Raw genomic sequence first — 15,000 nt, 5'->3', positions numbered from 1 at the left:
GCAGCTGGGGGTCTCAAGAGTTTACAAACGTGGATGTTTACGTGTTTGTTCAATAACTATTATGCTTTATTTAAGTATTACACGTGCAATTTAAGAATTCATAATGGACATTTCGGGGCACGGTTTCTCATTCCAGGATGATATTTCATAATGTGTGAGTTGGTTTAGAACAGACCTCTTTTACTTGTATTACCTGGCAGAATGCTGTGTCTTAGTACTCAACCTGCATGTCATTGTTTCTTGTTCAAGAATTGTATAACTCAGAATACATGCTGTTTTATAACTTTATTGACATCTGCGTGATAAATCATGCCGTTTTGTTTTTTGTAACTTGCTTATGTGTATTCAGCTTCACATGGTTTGTTTTTTTCATATCTTAGTCCAACTTTTGTCGTGTGTGCTGGGCCAGTAGATTGGGTTGTGTGTGTGTGACGAGCCTGTGCATATGCATAGTCAATTTCCAGTCGGATGAATGAAGATTGTTGTGTTGTGCTGTGTTGTGTTGTGTTGTGCTGTGTTGTGCTGTGCTGTATTTTGCTATGCTGTGTTATGCTGTGTTGTGTTGTGTTATGCTGTGTTGTGTTGTGTTGTGTTGTGCTATGCTGTGCTGTACTGTGCTGTCGTGTTGTGTCGTGCCGTGTCGTGTCGTGTCGTGTCGTGTCGTGTTGTGTCGTGCCGTGTTGTGTCGTGCCGTGTCGAGTTGTGTCGTGTCGTGTTGTGTCGTGCCGTGTTGTGTCGTGTCGTGTTGTGTTGTGTCGTGTCGTGTCGTGTTGTGTCGTGTCGTGTTGTGTTGTGTCGTGTCGTGTCGTGTCGTGTCGTGTTGTGTTGTGCCGTGTTGTGTCGTGCCGTGTCGAGTTGTGTCGCGTCGTGTTGTGTCGTGTCGTGTTGTGTTGTGTTGTGTCGTGTTGTGTTGTGTTGTGTTGTGCCGTGTTGTGTTGTGTTTGTTTGGTGCTTGAGTAAACTGTACGTCTGTGTGTGCACCTAAGAATGTTGTCTCTTCCACACGTGTTGTATTGTATTGCATTGCATTGCATTGTATTGTCTAGTAATGCATTGTCTTGTATTGTATTGTAGTATATTGCACTGCATTGTCTTGTATTGTATTGTATAATGTATTTGTATTGTATTGTATTGTAATGTATTGTCTTGTATTGTATTGTATAATGTATTGTATTGTATAGTATTGTCTTGTATTGTAGTATATTGCACTGTATTGTATTGTATTGCATTGCATTGCAATGCATTGTATTGCGTTGTATTGCATGGTGGTGTATTGCATTGTAGTATGCTGCACTGCACTGCAATGCATTTCATTGTATTGTATTGTATTGTATTGTATCGTACTGTATTGTATTGTATAATGTATTGCATTGCATTGCATTGCATTGTATTGTGTTGCAAACTGTTAAGTCCGCGTAAGCATACATGAGAACGTTGCCTGTGCCGCACGCGATCGCGAACTGGAGAGAGAGGAGGGTGGGGTGTGGGTGGACTGACAGCTGGAAGGACGATGATTGGACAGACGCCGAGCTGCTCAGTGACGTCACACGGAATCCGGGCCTGATGAGTACGGCAGTATGTGATATGAAGTGTTGAGGACGGTTCGTTACGGTGCCTTGTTTGACTGCTTTCCTCAGGTCAGTGCCATGGGTGAAGGCTTCTTGTCACTGTGTGTGTGTGTGTGTGTGGTGTGTGTGTGTGTGTGTGTGTGTGTGTGTGTGTATCAGTGTGTGTGTGTGTGTGTGTGTGTGTGTGTGTGTGTGTGTGTGTGTGTGTGTGTGTGTGTCTGTGTCTGTGTGTGTGTGTGTCTGTCTGTGTCTATGTCTGTCTCTCTCTGTGTCTGTGTATGTATATGTCGGTGTGTCTGTGTTGTGTGTGTGTGTGTGTGTGTGTGTGTGTGTGTGCGTTACAGAGATAGGAAGAGCGGGAGAGAGAGAGAGAGAGAGGTGATTGTAACTCTTTCACTCACTCTTACTTTGTCTCCCATTCGTCTCTCTTCTCTGTCACTCCACTATTCTCTCTTTTCTCTTCTCTGCCTGGTTTTTTTTTGTTTTTGGTGTGTGTGTCTCTCTGTCTCTGAGTCTCTCTGTCTCTCTCTCTCTCTGTCTCTGTATCTGTCTCTCTCTCTCTCTGTCTCTGTCTCTCTCTGTCTCTGTCTCTCTCTCTCTCTCTGTCTCTGTCTCTCTCTGTCTCTCTCTCTCTTCTCTCTCTCTCTCTCTGTCTCTCTCTCTTCTCTCTCTCTTCTCTCTCTCTCTGTTCTCTCTCTCTTCTCTCTCTCTCTTCTCTCTCTCTCTTCTCTCTCCCTCTTCTCTCTCTCTCTTCTCTCTCCCTCTTCTCTCTCTTCTCTCTATCTCTTCTCTCCCTGTTTTTTTTTTTCTGTGTCTCTGTCTCTGCGTCTCTCTCAATCGCCCCCTCCCACCTCTCTCTGTCTCTGTCTGTCTGTCTGTCTGTCTGTCTGTCTGTCTCTCTCTCTCTCTCTCTCTCTCTCTCTCTCTCTCTCGCTCGCCCCCACAGCACCCTCTATCTATCTGTCCAAATGATTGGATGGTTTTTGTATGTTGGTCGATGAACTCCTCTCTGGTTTCCGAAAAACTTGTGTCTTTTTTCCCCCCGGACTTTCTTGGGTCGACCACCGTTTTATTTTGCGTACAAATTATACATTCAACTAAAAAAAAACAAAAACGTGGCAATAATCCAAACCAATACCCGGTATTCCATAACTATGTCATAGTGATCAACTGATAGCATTTATGAAATAAATCACATGCAACTTTTCATTTTCTGATTTTGGGCATGTTGTAAAACAAAACAAACAAAAAAAGAAAAAAAAAGACAGCAACAACGACAAATATATATATATATATACAGAAAAAAAAAGAAAAAAAAGACAATAATATGGAAGGAAACCGTACAAATCATCCAAAACTTAGAATATTTTTCCTTCCTTTTTTCCCCCCAGTGTTAATACATGGTGTCTCATTTCAGTGTTTTGTTTTTTTTGTGTGTGTTTTTTTGTTGTTTTTTTTTTGTTCTTTTCCTTTTTTACATCAATACTCATCCATTCACTCACAGTTCTTTGTCTATTTGCCTCTCTGTATTATGGACAGAATACGTGCATGCAAGATGTTAGTGTTCAGTGAATGTTTGCTTCTTTCTTTTCTTTTTTTTTCTTTTTGTTCCAGTGTATTTTCTGTCGGTTTGCCTGTCTGTCTCTTCCATTCTTCTCTCACACCCTATTCGTCCCGTACTATGTTGTTGACATACGCAGATAAGGAAATAACATAACGTTTAACTCACTCAGTACGGCCAGTCCTCTCTTCTACTCTACACAGACCCCTCGGATGTCCAGTGGGTGTCTGAATGACCCAACCTTTAGCTTCCGTCGTCAGAATTGTGGTATTCTTTTTCAACATTCACCTCTTCAGTATAAGAGCCTTCCGCTTGCAATATTTTGATGATGGTAATTGGGGTGAAACGCTGTTAACGTCGTCTCTTTCGCCGTTCGTATGGAGAGTTAACGTATAGATAGAGAAGCATACTTTCGATGATTGATGTAAATGAGTACATTCGCAACTGATGAACAAGAATACACCATACAAATAACAAGGTTTGTGCATAGACATGAGAATAAGTCAATATATACGTATCATATGTACGTTCTAGCGTTCTTTCTTCTCTTTTTTTCTGTAATTCGTCTTTCTTTTTATTTTACATATCCGAATTTGCTCTATGAACCAAATTGTTTTCTAATATTATATTCTCGCTCGAATATGGATTGCAGACTGAGAGCAGACTGGGGTTTTTTTTTGTTGTTTTTTTTTTTTTTAATTTTTTTATGCTGATGCAGATTTTACCAATCAGTCTCTCTCTCTCTCTCCCTCTCTCGCTCTCACTTTTCTCTCTTTCTCTCTCTCTCTGTGTCTGTGTGTGTGTCTCTCTCTCTCTCGCTCTCTCTCTTCTCTCTATCTTCTTTCTCTCTCTCTCTCTCTCTCTCTCTCTCTCCCCACTCTCCTCTCCCTCCCCCCCCTCTCTCTCCCTCTCTCCTCTCCCTCCCTCTTCCCCTCTCTCTCTCCTCTCTCTCTCTCTCTTTCTCCCTCACTCTGTGTGTGTGTCTCTTTCCTGACTGTGACGAAAATGCCCATTCCTCATGATGAAGTCATAACTGTATCTGTGTGAATATCTGAATGAATTTCAATGAATGTCGTCTTCTAATTAGAAGATATCCCTGAAAGAAATGATCTGTCACTCACTCACTGACTCACTCACTCACTGACCCAATGACTAATTGATAAATCAATAAGTAACTAAATAACTAAATATGACATACGAATGAAGGAATGAAGAAATTTAAAAGATGTGTTTCTATCTTGTCATCACATGTTTACCATCAAATGTGAACTGTATAATGTGTGATAGGTACACAAACATAATTATGTCCATGCACTCACTCTGATAGGTACACAAACATAATTATGTCCATGCATTCACTCTGATAGGTACACAAACATAATTATGTCCATGCACTCACTCTGATAGGTACACAAACATAATTATGTCCATGCACTCACTCTGATAGGTACACAAACATAATTATGTCCATGCACTCACTCTGATAGGTACACAAACATAATTATGTCCATGCACTCACTCTGATAGGTACACAAACATAATTATGTCCATGCACTCAAGGCCTGACTGAGCGCGTTGGGTTATGCTGTTGGTCAGGCATCCGCCCAGCAGGTGGTGTAGCGTATATGGATTCGTCCCAGTGCAGTGACGCCTCCTTGAGATATTGAAACTGAAACCACTGATGACAGGCAGGCAGGCAGACAGATATACAGAAAGTTAGTGTTAGATAGATAGATAGATAGATGGATGATGCTATAAATAGATGCTACTGCGGATTTCCAATCTGGTTCGAGGCCTACTGTCATCAAAAATTCCCAGCGTGAGCAAGAACCGAGAGATAGGGACACTAGATATGAGGTCACAACACTTGAACTCAACGTCACGTATCTGAGTGGTTGTCGGGCGACGCCCTGTGTCGACCGTACGCCTTGCTGAGAAAAGCTGATGAGAAATGGACGTGAAGGGTGGTGGGGAGAGAGAAGTAAAGAAGAGGGAAGAAACACTAGAATAGGGTTGGGAAGACAAGTCAAGTGTTTTTGTCGCCCCCCCCCCCCCCCCCCGCCACCGCCCTCCCCCGCCCCCCGTGAATAGGCATGTAAAGAAACTCATGGTTCATCAGGTTTGAGAAGGGGGTGGGCGGTGAGGGGGTGGGGGTGAAGAGGGAGTGGGAGGGAGGAGCAGAGGATGGGAGGGGGTGGGTTGTAAGTTGGTTATAGACACACGTATTCCAAGTTCTTAGATAGAGAGGTTAGAAAAGAGACAGCAGTGTCACTTGTTTCGCAAACGCACTTATCGCCTTGGAATTGTTTTCCGATCCCTGCCCCCCTCTTTCTCTGTCCTCGTGTCAGCAGAGTCCTCTCGACTTGCACACTCGTGTTCAGTTTCAGTTTCACTTTCTCAAGGAGGTGACACTGCGTTCCGACAAATCCATAATTATACATTACACCACATCTGCTAGGTACATAGATGCCTGACCAGCATTATAACCCAACGCGCTTAGTCAGGCCTTGAGTGTGTGCATATATATTTGTTTATCTATCACTCAGAGTGGATTTCTGCCACAGGATTTTTCCTGAGAACACCTTTATCACAATGGGTTCTTTTTCAGTACGCCAAGTTTCAGTTTCAGTTTCACTTTCTCAAGGAGGCGTCACTGCGTTCGGACAAATCCATACACGCTACACCACATCTGTTGAGCAGATGCCTGACCAGCAGCATAACCCAACGCACTTAGTCAGGCCTTGAGTGCATGCTTACATATTTGTGTACCTATGAAAGTGGATTTCATTTTACGTAATTTCCCCAGAGAACAACACTCTCGTTGCCATGGGTTCTTTTTCAGTGCGCCAAGTGCGTGCTGCACACGGGACCTCGGTTTATCGTCTCATCCGAAAGACTAGACGCTCAGTTTGATTTTCCAGTCAAACTTAGGAGAAAGGGCGAGAGCGGGATTCGAACCCACACCCTCACGGACTCTCTGTATTGGCAGCTGAGCGTCTTAACCATTCTGCCACCTTCCGCTAAGTGCGCACTGCGCTCGGGGACCTCGGTTTATCGTCTCATTCGAATAACCACAGACGCTCAGCTTGATATTTCCAGTCAAACTTTGGGAGACAGGGCGAGAGCGGGAATCGAACCCAGACACTCATGGACACTGTGTTGTCAGGCAGATGAGCGTCTTAACCATTCTGCCACTGTCCTCCCCCAGTGACCGTCGGGACTTTAGCACGGCGCTTTGTGGGGCGTGTGACTGGGCGGGGTGGAGTTTCAGTTTCAGTTTCAGTAGCTCAAGGAGGCGTCACTGCGTTCGGACAAATCCATATAATTATATGCTACACCACATCTGCCAAGCAGATGCCTGACCAGCAGCGTAACCCAACGCGCTTAGTCAGGCCTTGAGAGGGGTGGAGCGTCGGAAATCCACACTTGTGTTATAGCCTACAGAATCTTCACAATGATGAAGGCGGTAGTCAAGGGAAAGAAGAAGAAGACCGGTCAGGATTGCTGTTGTTTCTTTGGTGGCGGGAAGGAAGGTGGCAGGATGGTTAAGACACTTAGCTGCCAATATAGAGAATCTGTGAGGGTGTGGGTTCGAATCCCGCTCTCGCCCTTTCTCCAAAGTTTGACTGGAAAATCAAATTGAGCGTCTAGTCTTTCGGATGAGCACTGAACACTGAATGAGTTTAATGACTTTGGCCAACAGCTCCTATCATAACAGATGCAAACAAAAACCATTTCCGATAAAGTTCGACAACAAAATATAACTGTCAGTATGGATGGTGAATACCAGTATTAACTCCGTACTCAACTCGTATCAATCCCTGTCTCTTTCCTCGGTTTCCCACCAACCAACCCTCAACATATACATCTTCACATGCACATTCCTTTTCACATAATCAGTATGCGCACATATAGACTTGCCGTTACATCAGCAGAAGGCACATAAAGTACAATAACTATTCAATCGGATGAGACGATAAACCGAGGTCCCGTATGCAGCACGTACTTGGCGCACTGAAAAAAACAAACAAAAAAACAATGGCAACGAGAGCATTGTCCCCTGGCAAAATTCTGTTGAAGAAATCCACTGGTAGCTACACACAAATAAATAAGCTGCACTCAAGGCCTGATGAAGCGTGTTGGGGTTATGCTGCTGGTCAGGAATCTGCCTAGCAGATGTGGGGTAGCGTGTATGGATTTGTCCGCACGCAGTAACGCCTCCTTGAAAAAACTGAAACTGAAACTGAAATACTGGCGGCCGCGACTCATTCATGAGGGTGTTTTGGGAGATGTTTTTTGTTGTTGTTTTTTTTGTTTTTTTGTCTGCTGGTTGTACTGACTGGTGACTCCATCAGTAGGTGATATTGGGAAGAGAGAGGGATGGGTTGAACTTTGTGAGGATGGGTGTGTTTGTGGAGATTGGGGGTGAGGTGTGGGGAGGGGGGTGGGTGGTGTAGAAAATGCCTGTCGATTACTTTTTATGGTCCTGTAGAGGTTGATTGGCTTTTGTTACTGGATTCAGGCGTTGGTCGTGGTTTGTTACAACAGACAGATTTTGCTGCATGTATGGATGGATGGATGTGTGGGTTAGAATATGTGGAGAGGGAGGGGGGGAGTGGAGGGGGGGGGGGGGGGGAGGAGTTTTGAGGATGCCGACAACAGGTGGACATGGGGAACAGACAAACTTCTGTTGACACTGCTGTTGAGTGTGTTGCGGGATGAAGTGTTGTCACCGGGCATGCAGCTAGGCACGAACTATTGCTGACATTCATGTATATGTATACGAATATGAATCATTCCTGACATTTATGTGTTTGGAAACGAATGCCATCTAAAACGTTTGCCTCTGATGGCATTTCTAACAAATAGGCCACAGTAAATTTCTCGTTTGATTGAATCAAATGCTTCCTTAACGAGAGAGGGAGAGAGAAAGGGGTGGAGAGATGAAGACAGTGAAGGGAGGAAGAGATAGTCACAGAGAGAGGGAGAGAGAAAGAGAGACAGACAGACAGACAGACAGACAGAGACAGAGAGAGGACGCAGGACGCAGGACGCAGACTAGTTTAATTGTCAGGCCATTTGCCCATACAATGGAGAGAGAGAGACAGACAGAGAGAGAGAGAGAGTGAGAGAGAGAGAGAGAGAGAAGTCGGGCCTATGAAAATTAATTTTGGTCAATGGAATCTTTTCCAAGAGACGTAACGAGCCATCTCCCTTCTGGCCGGAAGCAGCGAATGACGATGGGGTTCGTGAACTGTATGGTCGCTTCCCTGATGGCCCCTTTGGTATGTGGTTTTCTTACACATACACGCCACCCACCCCTACCCCCCACACGCGCGCGCGCGCGCACGTACACACACACACACACACACACACACACACACACACACACACACACACACACACATACTGTCAGTTGTTGAGTTATTGAATCATATCAAGTTGTGTAAGGAGTGAAATATAAATATTAATAGCGTATTACATATTATATGTATATGGTTTGTATTTTCTCCCATGTATCTGAATGCCGTCTGATCATGACAGATATGTGCTGTTAAAATCGTCCTTATCCTTTTTGAAGAAAAAAGGAAATCTTGTTATATAATTATACTGTGTATTTAGAAGCAATACACTTGCAGGTCGTTAATTCTGGACATATTTCTTTGGCTTGTCACTTTCTGAAACACATGAAACTAAATGTTCCTTCTATGTTGATAGATCACCACCTCTTTTCCAAAACCAGAGAAACAGCTAAAATTCTATCAGATTTACGTGTTTAGCAGATGTCTGGAGGAAATGTAATCCAGAAACTAATAACTGCACGCTGATAAGATATTTAACACTCACAAAAAGCCAACTACATTAATTTTCGTCTTCTCGGTATATTTGTATTGCATTTTGAAAAATAATCAAGCTTCCCAGATCTCGTTCAAACCACTCAGCTATTGCATGGTTACATAATCCAACTGAGTGTCATCTTCAAACACTTCTTCACACACAGAATGTGTGCCAGCGAGATGTGTCAGAAGAATTGTGTACACTCTAAAAAGCACTGGGCCCAGCACATACCTCTGGGGTATGCTAAAATCCCCAGGTATTTCAGTAGAGTTGTTGCCATCTCCAATAAAATGCTAGTTTTCTCCCTGAAAGACAAGAGGGAAAGCAGTCAAAAGCAGCATTTTGAATTCCAAAATAATTATTGTGTCCCAGAGATAGAGAAACATTACGTGATCGATTGTATCAAAGGCAGCCGAAAGGTCCAACAGGAGGAGAATGGAAATGTTTTGATCAAGGGAAACACTGAAACAGTTTCTGTGCTGTGCCCTGCCCGACAGGCTGATTAATGAGAGAATTGTGACTGGTCATGTGGGAGAAGAATTGATTATCTTCGAGGAACTCATTTTAGACATGTAGTTTTTTTGGTCGTTTGGAGCCATGTTGGATTTCTTGGATAGCGTATGACAACAACAGTGTTTAATTCAGTTCTCTCACTACTGCTGCTGCTGCTGATAATGTTGTTTTTCATAATGCCCTTTCTTTTCTTACAGATGGTAATCATATCAGGTAAGGACATGCCTGTCCACATTTAACATGCTTCTGTCTGTCTGTCTTTCTGCCTGCCTCTCTCTCTCTCATTGTCTTTGTCTCTGAATGGACATGTATGCATGCATGTGTGTTTGTGTTTGTAGTGTGTGTGTGTGTGTGTGTGTGTGTGTGTGTGTGTGTGTGTGTGTGTGTGTGTGTGCCCAAGTGTTAGTGCACTGTTTGATGCTTTGTGTCTCTGTGAAACACGTGGACCCATGTAACGTAAGAAAGTCATCACGAGTATATATATATATATATGCATGTGCACTCGCGGAGGTGTGTGTGTGTGTGTGTGCGTGCATGCGTGCGTGTGTGTGTGTGTGTGTGTGTGTGTAGTGCTTGCTTGCCCAAGCGTAAGTTCACCATTTGATGCTTCGTATGTATTTTGCATGGAAGAGCTGTCGTTCATATACACTGGTAGAGTCTCCGTCTGGTTTCGGTCTTTGATCCAAACTGTCTCCGGGCTGTCAGGTCAGTCTGTGCATACTGCAGAACGACTCCCCGGAGTCAGAGGGATGGAGAGTGACTCTGTCACGTTACAGGGGCCCCGTGCCAACCCCCATGGCTGTTCCTGAACCGCACGTGCTACCTGTTTGACGTCAGCAAACCTCGCTCTTGGCATGAAGCCAGGGCGTTCTGCCAGGCAGAAGGCGGGGATCTTCTGTCCATCTCCTCCTTTGCACAACAAGTGAGAGTTTTTTTTCCAGAGATGTGGTGTGATTTAGTGTTGTGTGCAGTGGTGATGTGTGGTGTGCTGCGGTATGGAGTGGTGTGGTGTGGTGTGGTGTGGTGTGGCGTGGTGTGATGCGGTGTCGTGTGGTGATGTGTGGCGTGGTGTGGTGTGGAGTGGTGTGTGTGGTGTGGTGTTGTGTGGTGTGGAGTGGTGTGTGTGGTGTGTAGTGGCGTGGTGTGGTGTGGTGTAGTGATGTGTGGCGTGATGTGGTGTGGAGCAGTGTGGTCTTGTGTGGCCTGGTGTGGCGTGGTGTGGAGTGTTGTGGTGTGGTGTGATGTGGTGTTGTGTGGGGTGGTGTTGTGTGGTGAAGTGTGGTGTGGCGTGGTTTGGTGTGGAGTGGTGTGGTGTGGTGTGGTGGGGTGTGGAGTGGTGTGGTGTAGTGTAGAATGGTGTGGTATGGTGTGGTGTGGTGTGGATTGGTGTGATGTGGTGTGGTGTGGCGTGCTATGGTGTGGTGCGGCGTGATGTGGTGTGGAGTGGCGTGATGTGGTGTGGAGTGGTGATGTGTAGCGTGGTGTGGTGATGTGTGGTGCTGTGCGACGTGGTGTAATGTAGTGTGGTGTGATGTGGTGGGTGCTGTGCTGTCCTGTCCTGTGCTGTGCTGCAACCGCCACGAAGAGCCCTAGTAGACTTGAGAGCAGTAGACATGCCGAGAGCAATGGAGTCAGTCCACCTTACCAAGGTCCCCAACCTTGTCAGCAGGGCCGGACTGTTCAAACCCAACCCAGGATGGGCAAAGACAACCTCCCAACTACTGTCACAGGGAGGAAGGTGGCAGAATGGTTAAGACGCTTATCTGCCAATGCAGCGTCCGTTAGGGTTTGGGTTCGAATCCCGGTCTCGCCCATTCTTCCAAGTTTGACTGGGGAAAGAGACTGAGCAGTGGGTCCGATAAAGCGAGGTCCCGTGTGCAGCACGTACTTGGCACATGGAAGAAGGACCCGTGGCAACAGAAGGTTTTTTTTTTTCCTTTGGCAAAATTATGTAGAGCAAACCCACTTTCAATGGTATGCAAATATATATGCACGTACCCAAGGCCTGACTTAGCCTGATACTAAATGAATATATGCACAAATGATCTGATTAACTGACTGATCGATGAATTGACTGTCTGACTATTGTTTGATTTCTTGATGTGATCTTTCGTATCTGTCCGTGGTCAGAGAAGAACCATGCGCAAGCTGCATGATTCCAAGTATGTGTGGTGGGTTGGACTTCAGAAACACAATGGCTCTGAATGGCGCTGGGTTGACGGCAGTCCACTCGACATCCGGATCACGTTAGTCCCCTTGTCGTGTGTCTCAAAGTGTTGGTGTTTGTTTAGAGCGTTTGTTTCTGGGTGAGCGTGTGGTCAACGCTGCAAGGCTTGTGAGGTCATTTGTGAGTTTGAAAGTTTCTGTTTGAATGTGTTGTTGTTCTGTTTGTGACAGTGTTGTATTACACTGTTTCTCACCCACCCCCCTTCCCGTGCAGCACATACAGTCACAGACAGACCGACAGACAGACAGACAGACACACACACACACACACACACACACACACACACACACACACACACACACACACACACGCATGCACATACACATATATCTCTCTCACTCAAAGAAAAGGCCTCTTTAGCTTGTTAAAATCAAACGATTATGAGTTGATAAATTTAATGGCAAAGTTTATTTCAGAAGCTATGGCCATAACGAATAGAGAACTACTCACACCAAAGAGCTGTATTGTTTGATAGACTTGATCTCTTTTCTGTACACACAACACCCAGTGATTGTTCCCTCGCCGAGTGATGATAGTGAACTGGATCTTATATCGTGTTGGGTGGCCAGTTGCTACCACTTTTTTATTTCAAAGATAAGACATTTCTTTTTGTTTTGTTTCGGTATTCCCCCCGTTGTATTCGCTTCTTTGGTATATTGTTTTGTATGAAATGTGTTGACGCATTCACCCAAGTCACAGGGACTTCACTGTTAATGACATGAAAGTGTTTCCTGGCTCTCTCTCTCACTCTCTCTCTGTGCCATGTTTATTCACTATGCTTTCCGTTCCAGAGAGGAAATGATATGAAGTATAACTTGAAATGAAATTGCGTGGCTGAGCAAATAAGTTTTACTTTTCTTTGCTTTCTTTCAGTTCTGTCGAATCTGCTTTTTCCTTGCATTAAACTCCTGCTTTCCTGCGTTCCCCCACACCCCTCTCTCTATTAACACACACACACACACACACACACACACACATCTAAATTCACGACTTCATTCCGTGGAGTTACTCTGTGATTTTACAGACGTTGGGAGCGCGATCAACCCGACAACGTTTCCGGAAATGATTGTGGCACGGTGAACTTCAGAGAGAAACTCGGTGACTCTGCCTGCAGCTTCCAGCAGCCCTTTATCTGTGAAGAAACAAGTGGTGAGTGTATGCTGTGTATGTTGTATACTCCCACAGCTTATCATCATGACGACAGCAACAACTGCTATTTCTGCTGCTACTGCAGCTTCTGCTCCTGCTACTATTTCCGCCGCTGCTGATACTTCTGCCTCTGCAGCTACTACTACTACTAAAACTACTGTTTCTATTGCAGTGCAGCTGCTGTTGCTGGTACTGCTAGTGCTGGTACTGCTGCTACTGGTCTTACTACTTTTTCTGCTGCTGCTCATATTACTACTACTACGTGTGTGTGTGTGTGTGTGTGTGTGTGTGTGTGTGTGTGTGTGTGTGTGTGTGTGTGTGCAACTACTATTACAACATCATCAACAACAACTACTACTACTACCACTAACATTACTGGAGCTGCTGAACTCATCACGCAGAAGACCATCGCGACAAACGGGGAAAGAAAATATCACAAAGAAAACGTTATATTCGAAAGCCAACAGACACCTGAAACATGCATACATTTTTTTTATATGAACGTTACACTGTACAAATATTGGATTTATTTTTCTCTTCTTTTTGAAAAGCGGAACAAACTGGATACAGGTGATAAAATAAAAGGTACCAGCCAAGAAGCGCACATTTATAACGGAAAGCGGTAGGATTTATGTCTTCGATTTGTATTTGTATTTCTTATCACAACAGATTTCTCTGTGTGAAATTCGGGCTGCTCTCCCCAGGGAGAGCACGTCGCTATACTACACCGCCACCTTTTTTTTATGCGTGCAGTTTTTATTTGTTTTTCCTATCGAGTGGATTTTTCTGCAGAAATTTGCCAGGAACAACCCTTTTGTTGTCGTTGGTTCTTTTACATTCGCTTAGTGCATGCTGCACACTGGACCTCGGTTTATCGTCTCATCCGAATGACTAGCGCCCAGACCACCTCTCAAGGTCTGGCGGAGGGGGAGAAAATATCGGCGGCTGAGCCGTGATTCAAACCAGCGCGCTCAGATTCTCTCGCTTCCTAAGTGGACGCGTCATCACTCCACATGGACCAGGAAGAGATCCAGAGTGATATATAACTCATTCATCACCATTCACCGTTTGTGAACAGGGAAGACGGCAATCACTCCATGGACAGAACAGCTGCCTCTGGAGCAAGCCACGTCGCCAACAGCAGGTCTGACCAGAGCTACACCAGCGACAAAATCTGCTTTTACCAGCACGACACCATCTGCTTTCACCATGGCTGCACCAACGACACCATCTACTTTCACCACGGCTGCACCAACGACACCATCTGCTTTCACCACAGCTGCACCAACGACACCATCTACTTTCACCACGGCTGCACCAACGACACCATCTACTTTCACCACAGCTGCACCAACGACACCATCTACTTTCACCACAGCTGCACCAACGACACCATCTACTTTCACCACGGCTGCACCAACGACACCATCTACTTTCACCATGGCTGCACCAACGACACCATCTACTTTCACCATGGCTGCACCAACGACACCATCTACTTTCACCACAGCTGCACCAACGACACCATCTGCTTTCACCACAGCTGCACCAACGACACCATCTACTTTCACCACAGCTGCACCAACGAAACCATCTACTTTCACTACAGCTGCACCAACGAAACCATCTACTTTCACTACAGCTGCACCAACGACACCATCTGCTTTCACCATGGCTGCACCAACGACACCATCTGCTTTCACCACAGCTGTCCAAGGTAAGTAGTGCGAATGATGATACAAGGACAACATTATAGCTGCAAGGACATCATTAAACTTACAAGGACAGCATTACTGGTGCAATGACAATATCATAACTGAAAGGACAACATTATAGCTGAAAGAAAAACATAATAGCTGCAATGACGACATTATGGCTACAAGGACAACATTATAGCTGCAAGGACATCATTAAACTTACAAGGACAGCATTACTGGTGCAATGACAATATCATAACTGAAAGGACAACATTATAGCTGAAAGGAAAACATAATAGCTGCAAGGACGACATTATGGCTACAAGGACAACATAGTTGCAAGGACATCATTAAACTTACAAGGACAGCATTACTGGTGCAATGACAATATCATAACTGAAAGGACAACATTATAGCTGAAAGGAAGACATAATAGCTGCAAGGACG

The 15,000-nt window shown here is 44.8% G+C and overlaps 1 protein-coding gene across 1 annotated transcript in view; it reads left to right on the top strand.

Moving 5' to 3' along the window:
* The first annotated feature begins 1,554 nt into the window (after window positions 1-1,554).
* Window positions 1,555-15,000, top strand: part of LOC143296356 (uncharacterized) — a 32,130-nt gene continuing 18,684 nt past the window's right edge. The window contains exons 1-7 of the mRNA XM_076608233.1: window positions 1,555-1,637; window positions 8,324-8,414; window positions 9,678-9,693; window positions 10,257-10,402; window positions 11,611-11,726; window positions 12,732-12,856; window positions 13,935-14,573. Coding sequence (XP_076464348.1) covers window positions 8,364-8,414; window positions 9,678-9,693; window positions 10,257-10,402; window positions 11,611-11,726; window positions 12,732-12,856; window positions 13,935-14,573 — 1,093 coding nt within the window. The 5' untranslated portion in view covers window positions 1,555-1,637; window positions 8,324-8,363. The remainder of the gene's footprint in view (window positions 1,638-8,323; window positions 8,415-9,677; window positions 9,694-10,256; window positions 10,403-11,610; window positions 11,727-12,731; window positions 12,857-13,934; window positions 14,574-15,000) is intronic.

Source organism: Babylonia areolata, chromosome 21 (assembly GCF_041734735.1).
Source record: "Babylonia areolata isolate BAREFJ2019XMU chromosome 21, ASM4173473v1, whole genome shotgun sequence".
Taxonomy (NCBI): domain Eukaryota; kingdom Metazoa; phylum Mollusca; class Gastropoda; order Neogastropoda; family Buccinidae; genus Babylonia; species Babylonia areolata.
This window is presented reverse-complemented; position numbering and strand designations above follow the sequence as displayed.